This window comes from Colletotrichum karsti (assembly GCF_011947395.1).
Source record: "Colletotrichum karsti strain CkLH20 chromosome Unknown Scaffold82, whole genome shotgun sequence".
NCBI classification, from domain to species: domain Eukaryota; kingdom Fungi; phylum Ascomycota; class Sordariomycetes; order Glomerellales; family Glomerellaceae; genus Colletotrichum; species Colletotrichum karsti.
In genome coordinates, this window is record NW_024065982.1 from 27291 (window position 1) to 49462 (window position 22172).

Here is a 22172-nt window from a genome sequence, read left to right on the forward strand (position 1 = left end):
TTTTTTAAAATTAAGTTTTTTTTCCCGTTGGCCATTTTTTTTTGGCGAAACCCCCCCCCCCCCCCCCCCAAAAAAAAAAAAAAACAACCAAGTGTTTCCTTGTCGAGTCGACGAAGCTGACAATCACGGACGCAGGCTTTGGCCGTCATGGCACAGCCAAGCTACGCTGCGGCCTCATTGAAGGAGTTGGCCAAGCTGGCTGATGAAATCTGGTTCCTCTCCGGCGACACCTCTGTTGACCCCTCTTGGTACACCAAGCGCGCAAGCTTGTCCATGATCTATGCCTCCAGCGAGCTGTTCATGACTAACGACAGGTCACTCGGCTTCCGGGACACCAGAGACTTTCTCCAAAGGAGACTGAAGGAGGTTCAAGAAGTTGGTGGCGCTCTTGGGTCTTTGGGTCAATGGGTTGGTTTCACGGCTAGCGCGGGTGTCAACGTCTTGAGAAGTAAAGGACTTCGAATTTAGCAAGACCTTGGTCGAATGGCCCGGGTATACCGCGCAAGATCCATCGAGACAATCTTCTGGAGGATTGGGCCGTTGTATAACATTGTCTTAACTTGTACACATCGCTCTATGATAAACCCTCTTAATGCGCCAACTCGTTCCATCATGGGTTATTTCCCCAGAATAGCTTGTTTACCGAACCTAAAGAGTTCACTTGCCTCCACACCCCGTATCGCGAAATCCCATCCGCGCAGGCCAAGCATCCCCAAACGCCACGTAACCACCTGAACGCCGAAGAACACATCTCAGATCAGACCAAAGTTCGTTGCCGGGGATCCGTCAAGCTAGTATTCACGTCAGCGCTCCATACTCGGACAGCCAGTGTTGGCGAAATCGACTTACCGAATGACCTTCACGTCCTGGTCGAGTGCTGCCCTTCCTTCAATAGCGTTTGGTGTAATCATGATATACTGGCGCGATACCGAGCGTCGAGCGGCAGCAATCTAAGGAACAACGACATTAGTCTTTGACATGGATGAGGTGATGGTCAAAGTCTGACTTACCAGCATGCCCGTGCTAATGGTACGATTGACATTGTCCATGAAGACATCGAACTCGTCTAGACACCTTAGAGGCGACCCCATCGCTTCCCAGATGGCAAGCAGCATGCAGATCGACGAGAACGACTTCTCGCCTCCTGAAAGTGTTTTTGTACTTCTACCACCCGTGCCCTTTCGTGTTTCGTCAGGTTCCACAAAGAGTGACAACCTGCGTTGCGGATGGTCAATGGCAAGCTTGCCCCTGAAACCGCGCTCGCTGAGAAGATACTGGAAGCAGATACGGGCACGAGCCGAAATATGGCGTTGGAACAAACGCCATCTGTTCAGTCGATCTTCCAAATTCAGCTTTCCAGCGGTCTGTTCCTCCAGTTGGCCTTGATAGAGCTGCTTCGCAGACTCATAGGTGGCTTCCGCTCGAGCTGCTCGCTCTTTGATTTCCTCATCCGATGCGCCAAGCTTTTGGGCTCTTCTTTCCAACTGCTGGTGGATGGTGGTATACTTGGCCTCAATACTCTTATGAGTCTCGCCCTCCTCGATGTACACTCGATTCGGCGCCTTCTCCATGGCTTGCTCTGTGAAGTTGGCCACGGTCTCAGCCTGTCGGTCGCGTTTTTCTTCTGCGCGTCGCTTGTCTTCAATCGCGTTGTCACGATCCTCGAATGCGCGATTTTTGTCGATGACCGCAAGCTTCCGCAAATCCTCGGCCCTCTGAACATGCATCTTCAGCTTGTTCAGCTGAGCATCGTAGTCTTTCAGTCTTCTCTTCTCTTCGTCGCTCCTCCTCTTGTATTCTTCGGTTTTCTTGTTGAGTTCTTCCTGTCGAACCTTCATTTCTCCGTATTGGGTGCCCTGATGTTCTTTCTCCGCCTTGGCCTTTTCCAGTTCTTCCCTGTAACCAATAAGTCTTCCATCAACTCCCTCGTACTGGTCAAGCTCAGCAGAAATGTTGTCGATCTTCGCTCGAGCCCTGAGCAACTTCCTGTCCAACGACTTGATCTCGGCTTCTTGTGTGTTCAGATTGGCCCTGCACTTGGCAGATGCTTGTTCAAGCTGGCGCTGGCTTGCTTCTAGAGAGCGCAGCTCGCCCCGCAACTGAGCCAATGCTTCGCCTTGCAACTTAACTTGGGTCTCGTTGTCCGACTTCATCCTCGGGATGCGATTGAATGCATTGACAGGCGATGTGTTGCTCCCAGTCTCCTTCGCTTGCAAACGAAGACCATGACCACGCTTGTTGGCACCATCATGGAAAGTGAGACATACCTGTACGTTGGGTGGAGGCGAATTTCCAAACATCACTTCTTCGGCCCGCTGTCTCTCCCTTATGAGAATGATTCTGTCGATCGAGTGGGCAACAATGAGCTGGCTTCGCACCAACTCGTTATCGCACTTGAGCACGCGGAGGACAGTATCAAATCGTTCATCAGGCTCCTTAAGGTTCACGTTGGGCGGCAGTCGCTTGCCGATGATGATCGGGGGAATGCGGGCCAAGTTGAAGCGCTGCATTAGCCTTGCGAGCCTTTGTTGGTCCCTCTTGTTCGACACCAAAAAACCGTCAAGTGTTGCGCCGAGAGTCGTCTCCAAAATAGACGACCAAGCGGGCTGCAACAGTTGGATGTGGGCTCCAATAGGCCCGACGGGCTTCTCGTCGAAACCATTGTCACGCTCAATAGCCTGCAGGAGAGCGGGAATTTGCCTGTCGTAAGCTGCGTATGTTGACCCTGCGCTATGCTGGAGGCTCTGCAGGCGGGACTCGGCTGCTGAAATTTCTTGCCTCTTCCCGTTCAGCTCGATTCTTCCGGCGGCTTCATCAACTTCGGCTTGCTTCAACACAGCTTGCAATTCCGGTCTTTTGTTCTGAGCATTCGACATTTCTTCTTGGAAGGTTGATTCCTCCGACTTCGCTTCATTCATCTTCGCCTCGAGCTCCTGCCGAGCGCTACCAGCACTGGCGTCGAGTCTTTGCTCCTCCGCCAGAATCTTGACCTCGTAGTCCTTCACCTTGTCTTTTGCGATATTGTGGCGTAACTGGACGTCTCTCAGCTGTCGGTACAAGTCGGTAACCTGTGCTTTGGCTTCTTCAAAATCAGCCTTTGCAGAGTTGACGTCTTCATTGATGGTATTGGCCTCCAGGGTTTTCTCTTCCACGGCTGCTTGGGCACGCGCCAACTGCTCGTCGCACTGAGCCAGGGCCTGTGTTGCCTGCTCAATGGTCGCCTCAGCCCCATTGATCAGTTCATCTAGGGATGTGATACTGTCGTTGCATTGCTGCAAGACGTCTTCTTGCTCTGCAACTTGGGACCAGTAGAGCTGGTTCCGAAGACGGCGATAGGTCTTTCTCATCTCCTCATTCTTCTGGGCGATATCCCTGAGCTTGCGCGCCTCGGAATACTCTCGTTCAGCACGTCGCACATGCTCCTCGAGACTCGGTAGCTTTGCTTCGTGACTTTCAAGAATCTCTGTCAGGAGCTTGTAGTCGTTGTCCAGCTGCTCAAGTTGTACGCCGCGAACGAAGAACTTATATTTCATGGATGCTGATGACGAGTTCAGAAATTGTCGCGCGTTGTCCTGAGAAAGAACGTTGAGAGGATTGTCAACCTGAAAGGCCCAATATTCCGAGATTTCGTCGACATCGGCCTTCTTGGTGGAGATGGTCTTGCCGGTCACGCTCTTGAGCTTGAAGCCACTAGCACCAGCTCTGGAAAAGTGTCGCTCGACCCTGATGGTTTCTCCATAGATATCAGGTTGGTATGCGTCGATGCCCTGGTTCTTTATTCTCACGATGATGACGGAATTATCGCGGCCCTCCTTGATGAAACTCTTCAGACTGCCACCTCGGTTGGTCGAGCTCGCCTTACCACCGAGGCATAGGGTAAGGGCAGTCAGGACGGCACTCTTGCCGCTTCCGTTCTCGCCGACAATAAAGTTGATCAAAGGGCCCAGCTCGACGAAGAGACGTTCGTGACACATGAAGTTGAAGCACTCGACGCTCTCTATAATGCCGTTCTCAGCAGCATGGTTGTCGCCGATGCGCTGCGGACGACTCTTGATCTTCTGTGTGGCTCGTTGGTCGTCTTGGTCCTCATATTGAAGATGCTTGAACCCATCGTCGCGGGCTATCTCGTACTGGGTGCGGGGTGGAGAGTCGCGGCGGCCTCGATCGTTCTCGTCCTCGTCCTCCCCGGCGGGAGCATCGCTATTGGAGCCTGGGCTTTCTTCGCGCTGCTTTCCCTGTGCAGAGTAGGATAGTCTGACTCGCTTTGACTGGTAAAAAGATGAGTTCAGCATGTTTGAGCCATATCGATTTTTCTTGCGCTGCGCAACTTACAGACGCGTCCTGGCTAAGATGCGATCTTGCCTGCTGAACGTCCAATACTTCCTCTGTTTCCAGGACAGCGCGTGACCGTTTAGCAGGAGCCATGATGATGATGCGCGCTTGCCTTCGAGCGGCTACCGGACAGATCACGACCAACCTGGAAGAGACGTCGGGCGCTGGTCGCTTGGGCGAAATTTCGTGATGTAAGGCAAGGTCAGGTAGGCAGTGAGTTGGAGGACATTGCTGTGCGACGCGAAGGGGAGACAAGGATACGCGAATTTCTGGTGGGGTCTTGTTAAAGGGCTGAATACCTTGCTGGTGATATATTGCAGGTATTCAACAGCTTTCTATTGGCCGGAAAGTACAAGAAGACAGTGGCCTGAAGTACCTACCTCCAGAAAGGGGACGCGGTACCTTACCTTACCTACCAGGTAGGTAATGTGAAGGTAGGCAGGTACGGATACAGTATCTAGGTACCTACCTACACCTAGCAGCCGGACCCCACCAGGGACTTGGAGGCCCCACACCGGTACTTTCCAGAAGAGGTCGCCAAATGCTAGGGGCCCACAAGATCAAATCTGAGCTGCTGAGCCGGATCTGAATACTTAAGGTATGGAACGTCAAGCTACCTTGCCCACCTGTGTTTAGCTAACCGCAGGTGTCTATATTATATAATGTAACCCGGCGACGACAGGTCTTTCTTCATTGTGTCTGCTGAGTCCTACCTGCCTTCCTTTTAGTCACAAGGAAAACCACACTACAACCTCGTCGACTTTCAACCTCGGGTCAAAAGTCTAAGCAGCACATCGAGTGCTCCAGCCATAGGCAAGGCAGTACCTCACCTTTACCACGCCGATAGTACCTTGCTACCTGTTGTTTGAGTGCTTCATTCAGGTCAGGGCGTCTGGGATAAAGAAGAGAGAGAGAGAGAAAGGGAGAGAGGGAGAGGGAGGGAGAAGAACGAGAAGAAAAAAATATCACGGCCACGCATTGGGTGAACAGAAAAGTCGCAATGGCTGGACGTGTGCAAGACGAACAACCCGGCCTCGCCACCATGGAAAACGGTCTTCCGGAAAACTGTGTCGAATACTTCATCTTTTTGATCGAATCGGAGACTCGAAACGATACGCGAAAGCAACTCTCACGGCTCGAGCATATCCGCAAGGCAGCGCTTCAGCTTACGACGCGACTTACGAGTGACTACATCTGGCAGAGGGGTTCTCTCAACCTCGATATCGTTACCAATCAGGGTCAGTCAGAACTCCTGCGTGCTTCCTGCAATTTTCTTCCGAGTCTAAATAATTCGCAGGACTTGTCTATCTACACGGAGTGTCAGACTATGGGGACGCCATCGAAGATGAGTGGCTCCTAGTCTACATACTCAGGGAGCTCTCCAAATCCAACCCGGCAGCATGGATCCGCGTCTCAGACAGCGACGGCGAGTTTCTCTTGGTGGAAGCAGCCAATGTGTTACCAAAGTGGCTGAGCCCAGAGAACGACCAGCATCGAGTCTGGATCAACAACGGCCACCTCCGCATAATCCCCTTGACCGAAAGTTCTCCGGCTTCCAAGTCCCAACAGCTCACGCTAGCAGGAGCTGTGGATGCCATTAGAGAAGATGCAGCCTCCCTCATTCATTCCGAATTCATCGAAGCGGAGGCATTTTACCGACTGGAGAAGTACCCCGAGCAAATTCAGAAATCCATCCATCACTCGTTGGTGACGATACCGCGGAGGCTGGCATATATCATCCATCAAGCCCCGAGAGCAATCGCCCCAGCCGTGGAGTCCTTCTATCTGCGCGATGCGTTGGACTTGAAAGCACTCTTGTCCAAGCCCGACGCCATCCTTTTTCCTCCGAAAGATCTCGTCACGTTGAGTGTAAAGTTCACCAGGGTCCTGTTTGCGCAACTTCGATCACAGCGATTCGAGCCCCCCACGCCTTGGGTGGATATCATTCAGAGGGCCCGAGGCAAGGAGCAAGCTCGGCTAGAGATGGGCATGAAGGTCACATGCGGGTTCGAAATCATGTTGAAGAACATTCACAAGACCAACAGCCGCGAAGCTCGGGAAGCCAGCATCTTTGTTGAAGATTTGCAAGAGGATGGCGACTCAGTGTTACCAACGGACAAAGACATCAACACATGGACAGACGCTGACAGAGACGACGATGAAGCATGGATGGATATCAACTATGAGGACTTTGAGGAGGAACTTCAAGGTCGTCGTGGCGGTAAAGGCAAGCAACCCGGATCCGGTTTTGGGGATTCCACGGCGCAGGCAGACTTGCGCAAGATTGTGTCCCGCTTCGAGGCCTTCCTAAATGATGACAGTGCAGGACTTGAAGGGGTTGAAATCGACGAAATGGACATCGATAACGAGGATGATGGTGACGATGATGGAAGCGGGGAGGACGACGAGGACGAGGACAAAGCTGTCAGCTTCGACGAGGCAGAGTTTTCTCGAATGATGAGAGAAATGATGGGACTGGCCCCAACTGGGATACAGGCGACAACAAGGTCGGACAAAAAGCCGGGGATGGCGGTCCCGAATGCAACAGGCCTGGTGCAGGTCGGAGAGTCTGGTGAAGACTCTGACGGCGAAGAGCTGCAGAAGCTTGCAGCGCAGCTCGAAGCTGAACTCAAAGAATACGGCGCCCTGAAACTCGACGCGGGAGGCAACAAAATGCCCGCGGTTGAGGGCAACGGCAGTTCGAAGGACGTAGGAAACGCTAACAGCAGCCATCCCAACGGTTCTGGCGCTGACCACATTGACGATGAAGAGGGGGTCGATGAAGAGATTGATATTGATTATAACCTGGCAAAGAACCTCTTGGAGAGCTTCAAGGGCCAGGCAGGTCTACCTGGACCGGCCGGCAATATATTGAGCATGATGGGGCTCCAGCTTCCTCGTGATGAAGATGACGGCGACGTCAAGGCAGGAAAGGAGAATTGATTGAATCGAACGATGATTTGCGTGTCTACAATCAGAAGGTCTGGTCACCAGCCTTTACTCACCGCTCAGTTTCAAACTCCTCGTAAAGTATTTCTCTCGCACGACGCTAAGTTTTGACAGCCAGTACTCCGTGTATAATGCCTCGTCCATTCGTAACATCATCCACAGAAACAGATCCATCTACACATCCTTCTCACCACTCTTCGACCGCTTCGCTGGGCTCACTTCACCACTCGGCCTTCTCCCTCTCCGGTCGACGAGATCCTCCAGCGCATCCAGCTGTGCCAAAATGCTGCTCAGCCTCTTCCGTGCCTCTAGCTCACGTCCACCACTGTCCTTACGCGGCCGGAAGAACTCCTTGGCAATGTGCGTAGTAGTGTGGTAGCACTCGTATAGTAAGAGACGGATGTGGGCGGTTGCCTTGTCTTCAATCATGTCCGAAGAGAACATGGACGATTCAAGGTTTTGGTCAGATGAGTTATCGTTGAAACCCGAAAGAAAATCGTGGCTAGGGCCGCGGCAGAAATTCATGGCAAAAAGAGGGTCTCCAAATATGAAGTTGCTCCAGTCTTTCATTCCAGTCATAACAACGTCGTCCTGGCTATAGATAGTGGCCTGGTGCAGCTCGTCAGGCTCCGTTTCACTGTTGTCGTCGTCCCCGCTGTCGCGTCGAATGTCGTCTCGTATGCTTGGCCGCCTGCTACTGGCTGGTGACACAGTGCTCCTTCGGCGTCGCCTCCTGATTACGAGAGTATTGATATCTTTTCCGACGTCCACTGCCACCAGACGAGGTGTCTTGACCTCGTCCAGGGTGTATTGGAACCGTTTGAAGTGCTTGCGGATGGAACCATAACCCAACATGACTTGCATATCCTCGCCATCGCGCAACACGGCCTCCAGCATGGAATGAAAAGCTGTCGACCAGGACTGAACACCTTTCAACTCCATCAACCTGGCGTTGAGGTCTCGTCTGACTGGCCGCGCTTGGCCAGACGCGGGAGCTGGCGTCACGGAGGGGAGTACGGCAAACGCAGGCCCAAAGCGACCTGTCGGGGATACAAGTCTACATAGTCTCCTGTAGAAGTGCCCCGTTTGAAAATCGATTGTTTTTCGCTCGGGCGCGGAAAGAGGTGGACTGAGGTCGGGAATGGGGACACCCATAGTCGGCCGCATAAGGTTGAATTCGCGACCAGTCTCGTGGGATGTTGCCGTGTGAGCTATAAGCCTCGGGAGGAAACCCTGCAGATCTTTTGCCCCGTCGACGGTAAAACTGAGGTCTCCAGCCCTCCCGGTCGCAGCCACTTCGGTGTCGAGAGATTCATCTGGTTCTGGTGTTCGCTCTTGGAGGAGGGGCTGTTCCGTCATCTTGTTTGCGAGCCATCTCAGGACGGCCGCCTCCGAGACGACGGAGGCTCGCTCCGATCGAAGGAGCTTGACCATCGGCGGTGGAGGGACGACGAGGACAAGACTCGTTCCGTCAGAAATCTTGACTCCATAGGCGCGCTGGCAATGGACCGAGGAGACAGCCTGAACATGTTGGATAGTGGCCTGGGGCACCAGGTGGCTTATAACGGCCTGCATGGGCTTTGTTGTCGTGGGCGGCAAACACATGGATGTTGCGAATACCGAGGTGTGTGACGGGATCTGCCTTACGGAAGGTCTATGGGCAACTGACGCAAAACTGCAGGTTTGCGACACGTCCTGACAGGCGAGTCCTATGCAGGGTGAAGTTGAGCTGTAAGGTCTGTGAAACCAAATGGTGGCCATGTGGAAGGGGGTGGGTGCAAGGAGCTAGATATAGCGAGCCCTCGGACCTCAAGTCGCATATAGCAGTGATTTGGGCGTGCCAGGAATGGGGGTTCGAAATATCGTCAACATGCCGGGGTAGCATAGGGCTGCCAATGACGAATGGGTGCTGGCGAGAAGGATGGTGAGTAGCGAGCGAAGTAGACACGCGGCGGAAAGAACAGGCGCTACATGCATCAAAAGACGAGGACTTTGGCGGAAAACAAGCGAGAACATGCGAAGCACACGGCGGAGCAGGGCGTGTAAGCGGTCAGCAGTTCGGGGACGTCGAAGCCGAGAAAGCTGGCCATGAATCCACGGGAGATGTCCGAAGTGGATGCAGATGCAGTCGGGCAACCCGGAATCCTGCTATTCATCGCAGAACCGGTGGTTGTTCATTATGATAACGTATGGAAGGGGGTGTCTTTGCAGGCTTACACGAGCGCAAGTAATCTTTGAGCAGGGTGCGGATATAACTTGGCCATGACCATGAGACCAAGACCTGTTCTGCAGACCAGAAGACGGAGTCCTTTCAGTACCTAGCAATGAGAAGTTTCTACACGCGAGCAGCAAGAACCAGCCAGTCGGCTAAGGCAAGTAGATTGCCCGCCGGTGGCGGGCGAGGCGTTGCGCATGGAGAGACATTGGAGCAAGGAGGCGCTCAATAAGAGCTCAGGAACTGCAAATAAGCGAAAGAGGCAACGCTAGAGCTTGCCCGGGGATAGGTAGGTTGAGCGAAGGAAGCACTTTCACTTTCATAGCTCTTCGCTGTTAGCTCTCTGATGGAGCGATGGCCTTTTGCTGGGGAGCAAGGGAAAACGCGCGAGTTGAAGGTGAGTGATTCGTGCTGATATCCCAGTCCGCGACAGCAAACCGTACTACTTGGAGTCAAGTCAAGCGAAAGTGCAGAATCGTACGCAGCGAACGTAGGAAGGTAGGTAGAACGAATAGTGGGTGAGACGGATCACTCCGGGACGCTGGGCGACATCCGTACGTAGCCCCCGGGAATGTCTATGAGGCTGCGCTGATATGTAAGGCGACATAGGTATCTGAAGACCGACAGTCAACCCAGTGGGGTTTCGATTCAGCTGTGTTTGTCGAGAGTTAATAGAGAGACCGACATACTATGTACGTAGTAAGGGACCTTGGGGAAAAAAGACAGGGAAGCCCCGACTAGGCGCATCCGTGGCTGCCAATCCCGGCTAGTCTGTGCATCGAGAAGCGAGCCGGGAGTCTGGTGATTGGACGCCGTCAAGCGAGCCGGGTGGAGCACGGATTCCGCCCTCGGGGCCGGCGCGGTCGTCGACTGACCCAGCCGCCCGGGGGGGGGGCTCCCTGATGAACAATTACGGATGTCATATATGGCCGTTTACATACCGTAATCGAATCTCTTTGACGGTAAGGTATACAGACAGATACTGGAGATTGAACTGATATTATCCATAGTGTTGAGGCACCTTGAACGCGAGAAGACATTTCCGCATGCGATGTATGATTCTTACGCAACGGGGAACCTCACATGCTGTTTCGATCATCTCAAAGCTTGGCGTCCAGATTGCAAGTATCATTCAACACGGCCTAATCGCGGCCCTTTCAATCCTATACCTCCTCTTTCCTGGACTTGGCTGCCTCATGGAAGCTTCCTAGAACTCTTCGACATGCTGACGCCTCCGGGAACTCGTCAAATTTATCGCAATAAGGCTTAGCGTGGTCCAGGGGGGCGGGGGCCCACTCCACAAGGCCGCACGCCTCCAGTTCTGGTAATCTTCCCCTTAGGTTCGTCAGTGCCAATGATGAGAAGACCGTTCGCTTCCTTTCAAATCACCCTGATCGTAGGCATTCAAGCGGTTTTCAGAACCCCAAACACCGACGACGCCAATCAAGTGGATAGCCATGCTGAGCGCGCACAGAGTCCGGGCAAACGGACAAGTGCTGCCGCAACTCCGCTTAGTATGCCAATGACCGCACCCCAAGAGATCGAGCAATGGAAGAGAGTGCGACGTCCGCCATCTGTACCATCTGCCTCGCTGGGTTCTGTTCCAGTTGCTCGGGTAAGCCCGATACCAGCAGTGAATAGTCGTTGACCACTGTTGGCACAACATTTTTTCTTGTCTCGTCGTCTGCTCAAATACATCAGATATACAGGGCGTACCATACGCAGGATGCACAGCTTCATCCTGTTGGATCGGGCGGCCATCAATAATCTCCGACCCCGCGTCGCTTCCGCCTCGGCGGGATGGGCTCACAACGCCTGGCCCTCCTCCGCCTTGGCAGCAGGTGCTTTTGGCTTCGCGCCTGGCGACACCTTGTACATCTCATTGATGTTGAGCTTTTTCAAGCCATCCCAGTCGCTCCCGTCAATGACGCTCATGCCACAGTAGCTCTGTGTAAGGCTGTCAGCATTTACTCAATATCCTCACACTGGTAATCCGCTGTACCTGGAATATATCGACGAGGATCACCTTGTCCGGGTTGCCGAGGTTGACCTTATGGCGTTGGTCGATAACGGAGGCTATCTGTTTGATGAGATCGTCGCGTTCAATGGAGCTATTACTGCGAATAGAATGCCGGATGGCGTACTGGGAACTAGTTAGTAGAGCGCGAGCAGAAGTTCGCGTTGTTCAACTGACCGTATACGCCTGCCTTTCGTCTTGCTTGCCGTCTTCTGCGTTGGATATCTCGGTCTTGACTCCCGATGGCTGAGCATCGGCTGCTGAGCTCTTTGCCTTCACCTCCTCCTCCTCCTCCTCCTCCTTTGCTTCAGCATCACTACTCGCCACTAGCACGAGCCACGGGGCAAGAGCCTTTCTCGCCGCCCTCTTCACACCGTTCTCTGATGCCTTGTCCAAGGCAGTGACCGGGGTCAACCTGTTGACGTACTTGGTCTTGCGCTTCTTCATGTCAGTGCAGATGGCCGCATCTTGGCACATGCGACGACACAGTGCAACAGGCTCAACAGGATCTCTCGTCTTCATGAAGAAGACACACTCGATACCGGCCCGGATTGCCTTGAAACTGCGCTTTGTTTTGGTCTTGTTGGAAGAGCTCATGCCGTCGAGCTCCTTCTTGATAGACGTCTCGATGTCTTCGTCCTCGTCGCCTGATTCGACGTCCTGCCTGGGCGGAACGATGCCGTACAGTGTTTTCCCGTACTAGAAAGGCGTCTCAGTAAATAGAGCGAATCGGTTGGCAATTAAACGGTTGCAAACCTCGTCGCACAGCATGTTAAATTCACTGATGGCCTTCCTGTCCATACCACGAGCAAAAGTGACCCAGATGCCCTTGTCGCCTATTTCGAGTGTGGCATCCCGGTCTTGAAGATTGGCAATCTTGGACTTCTGATGAGGGGTCTGCCATGAACCCGATCCCTTGCCCCCCTAAAGACGCCTTGTCAGCAAAATGTTCTTGAGATTCGGCATCCGGGTGACAGGACGCGCAAAGTAGCATCCATTGTATGAGACGACAGATGAGCACTTACTTTGCTCCTTTTCGCCAGATGAGACTTGTCACCTCCAGAGCTAGGGGCTTTCCTTTTCGTTGATTCAGTCATGGTGATGCCTAGTTCAGGTCGAAGTTGCGATTCCTTGACGTGGATTGCGGGCAAGTGACTGTAAAGGAAAATCGACCCAACTTGAATGGAATGGGGATAGTGCCAGAACGGCAAAAAACTGTACACCGCCCACCCAGGTCGCAGGACTTAGAAAAAAAAAGGAAAAAAAAAAAAGAGAACAAGATTGGACGTACGTGCGGGACGATGTGCAGTGACCCACTATGTATCCGTACCTACCTAGGTTACCTACCTGGTATGTCACTACGGATACGTACTATCTGCCTTGCTGATTCACTGCTTAATTTGAATTTTTGCCGTAGGCTCTCATATTGCCGGCTTCTGCTTCACTCCAATTCCAATATTTATGCAGACTAACGAACTCCATACTTATGTCTATCTATTGAACAGACCTTGCGCCATCTATCCAATCCATGTGTTATGTGTTGGGAATCTCATCACGTCTCATCTTGCGCCGATCAAGCCCTTTTCGCCTTTTTTCGTGCGAACAGTCCCTGCCCTTGGACAAATTCCCGCTCCTTACTCGACCTTGGCATTGTTCTTCGCGCTAGCCTCGGCCGTCATGATCAACGCCCTCGGAGCGTCCTCCTTAGGGACGTACAGCTCGACAAACTGCAGCGCCTTGGGCTTGTTGAACTCTTCGTCGGTGAGGAGTTTCTCCAGCTCTTCTTTGGTCTTGACCACGAACTTCTTGGCCGTTTTGTCAGAACCGCCAAACACCGTAACGGTGTCCTTGTACTTCCACTGCACAATATCATTGTACTCAGCCTCCATACCGTGGATAAATCGCTCAATGGTAAAGCCATCATTGCAGATGACGAAACTAGACCGCAATTGTTAGTCTTTCTCAAAGCAAGCAGCGTCGATGTGCTGTTGGGCGATAAACTTACATCGTAGGCTTCAAGCCGTGACGCAGCATGGTAGTGATTTCCTGCGCAGTGAGTTGGAAGGAACCATCACCAACGAACAAGATGGTCCTCCTGTCCTCGCCTGCATCCTTGACCGCAAGCGCTGCACCCTGGGCAGCGCCCACGGACCAGCCGATACTTCCCCAGAGAACCTGGCTAAGGGCAGTGACGCCGGCGGGGAACTTGGTGTCCCAGATGCCGAAGTTGGCCGTGCCGGTTTCCGTGACCACAATGTCGTTCTCGCGGAGGTATTGGCCGACTCGCGGCCATAGGTACTTCTGGGTGATGGTCTGAGTTGTGTCCGAGTCTCCGTTGGGAATCTTGTTTGTCACGTCAGGAGATGGGACAATGCTGAGCTTTCCCAGGTCAAGACCTTGGATGACCTTGCGCAGGACGCCGCGCATGGTAACGCCAGGGTATTCGGAGTATCGGACCCTCGTATGCGTGCTGTGGAAGTCAATGGTGTTGAGTTGCGACGTGCGGTAGGAGAAACCCGCCGTATTGAAGTCACTCTGGAACGGGGTCAGTGTTCTTCTTCTGCATGGAGCTATTCCGTTGGTGTTGAACATGCCTTGAGACCACCGATAGAGAGAATAAGGTCCGACGACTCGACTCTTTCCTTGACATCGGGCTGTGAGGCGTCTCCGGCGTATACGCCGCCGTAATTCGGGTGAGTCTCGTTTACGGCGCCTTTGCCCATCGGTGTGACAAAGACGGGGATCTCGGCCTTCTTCAGAAGATCATGAACCTCAGGAAGCACGCGATGGCGAATGGCGCATGCGTCGACCAACATGATGGGCTTCTTGGCCGCGTGGAGGTATTTGAGGACGACCTCAACGACATAGTCTTCCTTGTCGGTGTCATTGGGAACCTCGTCCAAGTTGATGGGGGTCTTCAACCTCTCACCCTCCACCTTCTTCTGAACCATGTCGGTTGGAAGCATGATGTAGACGGGGCGACTGCGGATCCAACACTCCCTAAGCGCGTGGTCAATCTGGTTGGCAATCTCAGCCGGGTCGTTGAGCTTGGCAACGTCGCAAGAGACCTGAGAGCTCATGTTGGCGAAAACGTTGAAGTCTCCGTTGCCAAGGGTGTGGTGCAGAAGCATCCCGTTTCTCTGGGAGATGGTGGAAGGGCATCCAACGATGTGGACAACCGGGACATGCTCAGAGTAGGCGCCAGCGAGGGCATTGATGGCTGAGAGCTCACCAACACCAAAGGTGGTGATGATGGCGGAAATGCCCTTGACACGCGCGTAACCATCGGCGGCATAACCTGGGAGCTGTCAGTATGGTCGATTGTTACCTAGCTCACCTCATACGTAGCTACTTACCAGCGTTGAGCTCGTTGACACTGCCAACCCAGTTAAGACCAGAGTCAGGGAGGTAGTCAAGAGCGACGAGGTTGTAGTCTCCCGGAAGGCCGTGAACTGAGCGAACTCCGACCTCATGAAGCCTCTTGAAGAGGTACTCGGCGACGTCGACGGGCCTTTTCAGCCCTTGTGTACGAATATCAGCCATGATTGGATGTTACGGAAGCGGCTGTTGATGAAGGAATAGGAAAGAGTTGCGCAGAAATGGTGCACGTGGGCTAGTTCTGAGACATTCAGATATGTAGAATGCTTGGATGTTTGATACTTGGGCTTGTACGGAGAGCACTGTGAGTAGGAATCACGGAGACAGAGAGGTTTATATCAACGCAGGGACTGGCAGAGCTCGGCGTAGTCGCTCTCGAGGGGGAGTCACTCGATGAATGGATCGACTGGGATCAAGTCAGACCACTGTCGATTAGTTGATGAAACGATAGGATCATCGGCGACATGCGGCATCTCAGGCAGCGGCATATTCCTATAAGCTAGAGCAAGCAAGGTTAAGTGACAGAATCGACGAGAAGTCGATGTGGTGGATTAATAGAAAGGTCAAGCTAACCGGGGGTGGAATCTGGCGGGTTTCGGTAGATGCAGGAAGTACCTTATGCATGGAACATGGCTTGGAATAAGAGAGATGGTCGCGTTGTTACCTGGTAAGGCCCAGCAGATATTCCAGTGTTTCAAGGGTCTGGTCATAGTTGATGGTTCGCGACTCTATCAGATGCAGGCAAAAGTGATGTAATTGAACACGCCACACCAGAATGTGGTCACCATTACACCGGGCTGCTGCCGGACTTGAACCAGGGTATCGAGATCAGTCTTGGTCCAAAAACTAAGGTAATTCTGCAAGACTCTGGTTGGTATCTCACCCTGTCCTTGTTGGCTGAGCATGCTCACTTGGCGGCTTTCGGCCGACGGATGAAGCGAACGGTAGAGATATTGTGTCATTGTTAGGACGAGGTTGAGAGGAAGAAAGACCAAGACCACTTGGGCGGTTTGATGAAGTAATTACCATCGTGGATGTGAAGTTGACGGGAGGTACCTATCTGACATGGATGAGTTGGCGGGGCCATAACGGGCAGCAGCGCTGAGACTTTACCTACCTTACCTATGTAGGTAGGTAGGTACCTTGGCACCTAGGTACCTTAGGCACTTACCGGGTACCTAGGTAAGGTAAGGTAGGTAGGTATCCACTCGGCGCGCCACCAGCGCCAACACCACCTCGCCTGTTTGTCTTCTGACAGCGTGGGATGTGCGCCCGCCTCGCCGGGATATGCTGCCGAACCGCGCCGCCGGACCACGCTACCTAGGTTCTCCCAAAACGAGCCACTGTCTGCGACTTCGGATTCTTTTTTTTTTTTTTTTTTTTTTTTTTGCTCGGGTGTTTATTTAAGGTGAGCAGTCAACCAGGGATCAGTTCTCGGTTGATGCGCCCCTGCGGTTCGGACACTTGGTGACAGCCTGCTCCTCTGACCGCCATGCTGCAGATACGACTCAAAACCCACCGGGCTCGACATGATCTGATGCTGAAGACCAGGTCTCGGCCTTGCTGCGGCCCATCCAGACGCTTCCACCAGCTGGCCGCTCTCAGTCGCCAAAAAGGTGAGATATACACCCCGCCGGTACCCTCCGTTACCTAGGTCACCGAAGCCTCCGGGTGCCGGCCGCGGACTTTCGGTTTCGGGAACCGCCTGGATGCTCCGCGTCGTCGTCCAAGGTGACAAGTGCGCTTGTAGCGAATCGTGGTGGTATGGTGTCGAAAGTTTTCCAAGGTCCAGCCAGGCGGTAAATGTTCTGCTGCTGCGAGGAACTCACCATCTTGACTGAGAAGTAAGTGCGATTTCTAGGATCTGCTTCACGCAGACTCCGAGCCAATCTGCGATTTGTGCAGGAGATCATGGAAGAAGCAGGCATTCACACATCCCTATGCTCTCAATGCACTGTGTAGGAAGAGTGGGAGATGCGCCGAGCACGGTGTGTACGGATCAGCAGCGCGCTCAAGCTGCCGCCCCAGCTGCCAATGTTGTCTATATGATATGAGTGCTAGTTTACATTTTGTTACAACAGGATTCCGAGGGCGGGGAAAGGGGGGGGAGTTGCCTGGCAATTCACTTTGCCAGCGCCTGCGCAGGCCACAAAACCTGCAATGTCCGCCGTCTCGGAGTCTAGCAGGCTTGGTCTTTTACGTCTTCTGCCAGATCGGATCTCAATCGCAGCGACCATCTTTCCAACCAGTGCGCCACCGCTCTTCCCATTTGCTGCAGTCGAACTCTTTCTTTCCGAGCTTCCGGTTTACCTCGTTGTGAGCCTCGCACAACCAGTTTCCGAAGTCACTGCGGCCGTCGACTCGCACCTGTTCCCTCTGCATGTAGGATTGAAAATCTTCGGCACATACCCAGCAAGGGTACAACTTGGAAAATAGTCTCATGAAGCCCCGCAGATCATCCTTCTGATTCGGCGACGGCTTCTCGGGGTATGTTGCTGCGATTGAATGTAAAAGCGCCCATGTCCCGCGACCAAGAGCCTCGACATCGGGAGGACAGTCATCGGCGGGCCTCGTTGTCGGAGGAGTTCCTTTCTTCAACGAGGCGTTGGCTTGGGCTGCCCAGCTAGAGAATGCGCTCTTGGAGGAGCAAGACCGACACCTGAAGGGCAGTCGCCCGTTAGTAGGAGACTCGTCAAATAGGACTTGGTCGGCAGAGTCTAGTACAGAGAAGGGACTGGACTTACGGTTTACCGTCTTTACCCAAGACGACCCCCTTTGGCAGCGGTTTCGACGGTTCGGTGGTCGCATCGGCGGCAGAAGCAAGGCTACCGGTGTTGGAGTCTCGGTCTGCTTCTGTTGCGGTCATGGCGACTGCTTCGCAAGCGTCGCTTTTGTGGAACAGGCTGCGAAACACAAGACAATGGGTCGAGAAGAAAACTCCAGAGGGAAAAAAACGGGAGACGAGGATTCGGGCCGCGCGACTTTGGCGACCGAGGATTGCAGCGAGCGAACGCGAGAAATCGCCGTGGGAAATTTGTAAGCTCAGGTCTGTTCTATTGCGTCAGCCCGCACACTGTAGAACATTCCAAGTCCATTTTCCTTATCGATAAGACCGGTAGCTTACCTAGGTACCTTACCACCTACCTTACCTACCTTGCCTGATTGTGCTGAATACCTACCTTACCTACCTGCCTTAGTCAGGATCGCTGACGTGCCTTAGGTACCTAAGGTAGGTAGGTAGGTATCGAAGCACCCGCAGTTGAAGTAGGTACGATACCTCCTATTACCTGTGCAATAAGATTCCTCGGGATGCAGTACAATTCTTTCTGCTTCGCACACTATGTAGACATGTCCGTATCCCGTGTACCTTACCTAAGGTACGAATAGGCAGTCAGAGTGTTCGGGTGCCTTACAGACTCAGACTTGCACGGGTCCCATAAAGCCGCCGCTGGATCGATTCATCAGCCATCGGTCAGACGCCTAATATGGGGTGCTTCTGTCCCAGAGCCGCACGGGGGTCACGTCACACAAGGTCTCCGTGATTTCGCCGGGGTCGCCCGTCAGCCTTCGGACCGTGAACAATGAAGGGGGGGAAAAAGCCCACACCTCCGCGAATATTACGGGGCCTACGGAGTAGTCCCAAGTTCAACGGTTGTCATCCGCGATGCTTGATCGGAAGATGAGGTCGCATCTATCTTTAGCATTGGCGGCTATCCCGAGAAGACGAAGACGATGGTGTGATTGAAAGTCACCACGTTCATCCGGAGCCTCCAAATGCGGATATTATCGGGCGATGAGTCGATGGGATGTGGTGTAACGGGACTAGAGATGGGTATCGTACAACAGAACCCGCCGATGTCGCAGATTGCACGATTGTCTGATCAAAACTGCCTACATAGAGCCGAATGTTTGGGACGTGAAGCCAAGTTTGCGAGGTTGACTCAATGTTAGCTGGTAGATTGACAGGTTGATGGATAAATGGCCAACCTGGAGTCCTTTAGCGCCCACTCGCTGCGTTAACGAACACCTTACCTAAAACAGTACGTAACTTTAATCCGGTGGAGAGGACACTGCAGATTCGGCGGAGGCGGGGCAGAAGATACCGCTGGGTGAAGTGACGATGAGTCGTTTGCAGAGTTCAAACTGAACGGGACCAATCTTCTCGTCACACATGGAAAAGCAGCTGCTCTTAGGGTTGATCGAACACTATTGATTTCCTCGCCTTTCCCAGTCATAGGAGAGAACAAGGAAACAATCTTCCGACATGGCGCACTCGGCTACCTCAACCACTGTGCCGGTCTTACTGCTCAAGACCAAGTCGACGCCCGGCGATTCCTATGAAGAGCTATTCTCCCAAAACCACAATGGACCTAATTTCGAGCCTACGTTCGTCCCGGTTCTGCATCATAGTTTCCAGGAGCCAGGAATGACGGTGGCAAGAGACGTCCTGCACCGCCGCGCCATAAGCACCGACGCGGACGCCTCATACGGTGGCCTCATCTTCACCTCGCAGAGGGCAGTGGAGGCCTTCGCCCAGTTGGTCGACGAAAAGAAAGGTCAGTTGCCAGCTCAGCATCGGGTGGCCGTAGCTAACGTGATGCCTAGGTGCTGAAGGGGGATGGCCTCATCTACAGAACGTGCCTGTCTACAGCGTAGGCCCGGCCACGACACGAGCCCTCAAGGCCGTGTCTCAGGAGCCTGCGCTGCAGATTTTTGGGGAGCATACCGGCAACGGCGATGCCCTCGCCAAATTCATTCTGGAGCATTATGGCCAATGGTACCAACATAGGTCGGTCAAACCGCCTGTGTTGTTCCTCGTCGGCGAGCAGAGGAGAGACATCATCCCAAAGACTTTAATGAACGCAGGCCTGGCTAGTGATAGAAGGATCCAAGTCGACGAGGTCGTTGTCTACGGAACGGGCGTCATGGAGTCATTTCCGCAAGATTTCGACGATATCTTAAAAGCTACCCAGGAGCGGCCAACGCGGTGGGTGGTTGTCTTCTCCCCAACAGGCTGCGACGGAATGCTGCGTGGGCTGGGCATGTTGGACGAGGCGACAGGAAAGGTAAACAAGGACAACCAAGCAAAGCGAACGACCTTCATTGCAACAATTGGACCGACTACGCGCGACTACCTCAAGAGGACGTTCGACTTCGACCCTGACGTCTGTGCAGAGGAACCGAGTCCTGAAGGCGTCAAGCAAGGCATTTTACAGTTTATGGAGATTCACAATTGATTCTACCGGTTCTTGGACTGAGCCTTCCACACGGTATTTGGTTCGAATAGATAGCCAGTCCCTGTGGACCATATCTAACACCCATTTTCACAGACGTCGAGGAGCAATGCCCCGAGCTATTCATTGTTTTGACTTATGAATCCCCGATTGACTTGCTGGACGCCAGGACGACGACATCAGAAGAGGGAGACTCGCGTGGGCGGTACTTGCGTTCTGATTGGCTACAGTTTAATTGATCAAGCCTGACGCGAAAGCGTCGCGGTCGCGTTCATCTCGTGTCAGAGCTCCTAGTAAATGACGCGACGAAACGCCAAAAGCGTGTTAATTACTACACGGACCGCGACCTAAACTGGGGATCCCCGGGTCCATCCCAACCACGGCGGCGGGACAAGACCAACGGTGGGAAGAAAAAAAAGGGAAGAAAAGACTGGTCTGACTTCTGGACGGACATTCATTCCTAAACCATGGTGCAACCCCTGCTCAGTTCCCTGTAGAGCATCACCCCCGACTACAAACAATGGCAGGCTTGAAGAAGTAAATGGGAAAAGAAAAACATTTTTCTCAAGTGTGGTCTCTTTCAAGACACATCGATTCGCCCCTCCCGCATCGCAAAGCCTAAAAAGTGGCAAGGATGAATCTTGCGGTACCTGTGAGAAGCCAAAGACGCCTTTCTGGTATCATAGAACAATAGGAATAGGAAAACTTTAGTCCCGTTGCGCCGATGTGCATCATCAGGCAATAGGCTCGTCGAATGTCAATCGTCTCCTGGCCAAGCTGACAGGAGTCCGTGTTGAGGACAGCGCGACGGGCGTTTTCCACGCCTTTTGCGCTGGGCTGGGTGTGATGTTGACAAACTCGGCGAAGTCGAATCCTTGCCCAGGCGTGTTGGGAAAGAGGTTGCCCCCGCCGGGGGTGGTCATGTGAGACGAGGGAAGCGTCATGTCGCGGCCAACCTTGGATGGCGGCGTTGAGGGAGGTTCCATTCTCGTCTTCGTGGATGGGACTGCCGGCGATGGTGAAGCAGCGAGGTACAGTAGGAGATCAGCACCCTCCTCTCCAGACTTGACTGGTTCAGCACCAACAGCCCTGTCCTTGTTGCGGCGATTGGGAATCGGTCGGTTGCGCATCGGCGGTGTCGTTGGGGGCGAGGAGCGCAGGTTGTTCGACCTGAACGACTGTGTAGGTAGGAGGTCGTCCTCATCGTCCGAGTTGGCATTGTAGTTGGGCGACACGAGGTCGTCAGCAAGCCTCCGGGCGCCTTGGAAGAAAGACACGTCGGGACCGGTCGATGTGGTGAAGTGTTGTTGCCTCCTAGGCTTGATGGGTGACGACTGCGCAAGTTGGTGACTTTCTTTCCACGATGTATGGGTCTGGATAGGCTTCTGCGGCGTGGGGGAGGATCTGAAGCGTTTGCTCGGGCTAGACGTGGGATACTCGAAGGAGGCCATGTAGGTTCGCTTGCGATGGCCGGAGCTTCCGTTGCTAGATCCGATGGCATCGGAGAACAAAGGAGCCTTCAACGGAGAGCTCATCAGCGTCCTTGTGGGGTATGGCAGATCAGAGGCACTGGAGGATGAGTCGGACAGCACATCTCCTTCGCACAAGCGCTTTCGTCGCAGCTCCTCCTCGTACTTGGGCTCGATGGTATCCAGCGTGAGATCCTCCCAGCCATGTTTCGTCTTGAATTGGGCAAGGGCAAGTCGATTTTGCAGCCTTCTGGCTATCTGTTCAGGAATTTGCAATTAGTACGAGCAAGGCATCGGGGTTCGAGACATACCTTGCTGACTTCTGCCCGTTTCAGCACCTTGTCTGCGACCTCTTCCGGTTGCTGCTTCCACGGAGACGTCATGGTTTGAAGGTCCAACATACACGGCAATGACGGATGGTATAACCGGAGTCGTTGTGTCGAGGAAGCGGCGAACGGTGGGGGACGAGATTTCGGAAGAGGAGTTTCAGGGGATGACAGTCGTCGAGGCTGCTCTGCCCGGCAAGCGATGGCTTGGGAGTAAACGGAAGCCGGAGCAGCTTATCGAGAAATGAGGGG

General features: G+C 53.4%; 9 protein-coding genes across 9 annotated transcripts in view; 3 read left to right on the plus strand and 6 right to left on the minus strand.

The window, feature by feature from the left end:
• CkaCkLH20_13269 (rpsU-divergently transcribed protein) overlaps positions 1 to 468 on the plus strand; it is a gene marked incomplete at both ends in the record, with an annotated part of 997 nt that extends 529 nt beyond the window's left edge. The window contains one exon of the mRNA XM_038895979.1: positions 136 to 468. Coding sequence (XP_038738713.1) covers positions 136 to 468 — 333 coding nt within the window. The remainder of the gene's footprint in view (positions 1 to 135) is intronic.
• A 289-nt stretch (positions 469 to 757) lies between these two features.
• On the minus strand, positions 758 to 4425 carry CkaCkLH20_13270 (DNA repair protein; the record flags this gene model as incomplete). The annotated part of the gene is made up of 4 exons (XM_038895980.1): positions 758 to 791; positions 850 to 950; positions 1011 to 4268; positions 4333 to 4425. The coding sequence occupies 4 exons, from the start codon at positions 4423 to 4425 to the stop codon at positions 758 to 760; spliced, it is 3486 nt and encodes a 1161-aa protein (XP_038738714.1).
• A 907-nt stretch (positions 4426 to 5332) lies between these two features.
• On the plus strand, positions 5333 to 7275 carry CkaCkLH20_13271 (regulatory factor sgt1; the record flags this gene model as incomplete). Its single annotated transcript, XM_038895981.1, has 2 exons — positions 5333 to 5570; positions 5630 to 7275. The coding sequence occupies 2 exons, from the start codon at positions 5333 to 5335 to the stop codon at positions 7273 to 7275; spliced, it is 1884 nt and encodes a 627-aa protein (XP_038738715.1).
• Positions 7276 to 7455: 180 nt separating this feature from the next.
• CkaCkLH20_13272 (uncharacterized protein) lies at positions 7456 to 8856 on the minus strand (the record flags this gene model as incomplete). The annotated part of the gene is made up of 1 exon (XM_038895982.1): positions 7456 to 8856. One exon carries the CDS (start codon positions 8854 to 8856, stop codon positions 7456 to 7458), a length of 1401 nt encoding a protein of 466 aa, XP_038738716.1.
• A 2446-nt stretch (positions 8857 to 11302) lies between these two features.
• CkaCkLH20_13273 (THUMP domain-containing protein) lies at positions 11303 to 12610 on the minus strand (the record flags this gene model as incomplete). Its single annotated transcript, XM_038895983.1, has 5 exons — positions 11303 to 11443; positions 11499 to 11639; positions 11691 to 12212; positions 12270 to 12437; positions 12539 to 12610. The coding sequence occupies 5 exons, from the start codon at positions 12608 to 12610 to the stop codon at positions 11303 to 11305; spliced, it is 1044 nt and encodes a 347-aa protein (XP_038738717.1).
• Positions 12611 to 13147: 537 nt separating this feature from the next.
• CkaCkLH20_13274 (uncharacterized protein) lies at positions 13148 to 15056 on the minus strand (the record flags this gene model as incomplete). The annotated part of the gene is made up of 4 exons (XM_038895984.1): positions 13148 to 13451; positions 13519 to 14048; positions 14150 to 14811; positions 14870 to 15056. 4 exons carry the CDS (start codon positions 15054 to 15056, stop codon positions 13148 to 13150), a joined length of 1683 nt encoding a protein of 560 aa, XP_038738718.1.
• A 2055-nt stretch (positions 15057 to 17111) lies between these two features.
• Positions 17112 to 17757, minus strand: CkaCkLH20_13275 (augmenter of liver regeneration; the record flags this gene model as incomplete). Its single annotated transcript, XM_038895985.1, has 2 exons — positions 17112 to 17550; positions 17636 to 17757. The coding sequence occupies 2 exons, from the start codon at positions 17755 to 17757 to the stop codon at positions 17112 to 17114; spliced, it is 561 nt and encodes a 186-aa protein (XP_038738719.1).
• A 1398-nt stretch (positions 17758 to 19155) lies between these two features.
• Positions 19156 to 20128, plus strand: CkaCkLH20_13276 (uroporphyrinogen-III synthase; the record flags this gene model as incomplete). The annotated part of the gene is made up of 2 exons (XM_038895986.1): positions 19156 to 19447; positions 19497 to 20128. 2 exons carry the CDS (start codon positions 19156 to 19158, stop codon positions 20126 to 20128), a joined length of 924 nt encoding a protein of 307 aa, XP_038738720.1.
• Positions 20129 to 20859: 731 nt separating this feature from the next.
• CkaCkLH20_13277 (nrm1-like protein) lies at positions 20860 to 21995 on the minus strand (the record flags this gene model as incomplete). Its single annotated transcript, XM_038895987.1, has 2 exons — positions 20860 to 21852; positions 21906 to 21995. The coding sequence occupies 2 exons, from the start codon at positions 21993 to 21995 to the stop codon at positions 20860 to 20862; spliced, it is 1083 nt and encodes a 360-aa protein (XP_038738721.1).
• Positions 21996 to 22172: the final 177 nt, after the last annotated feature.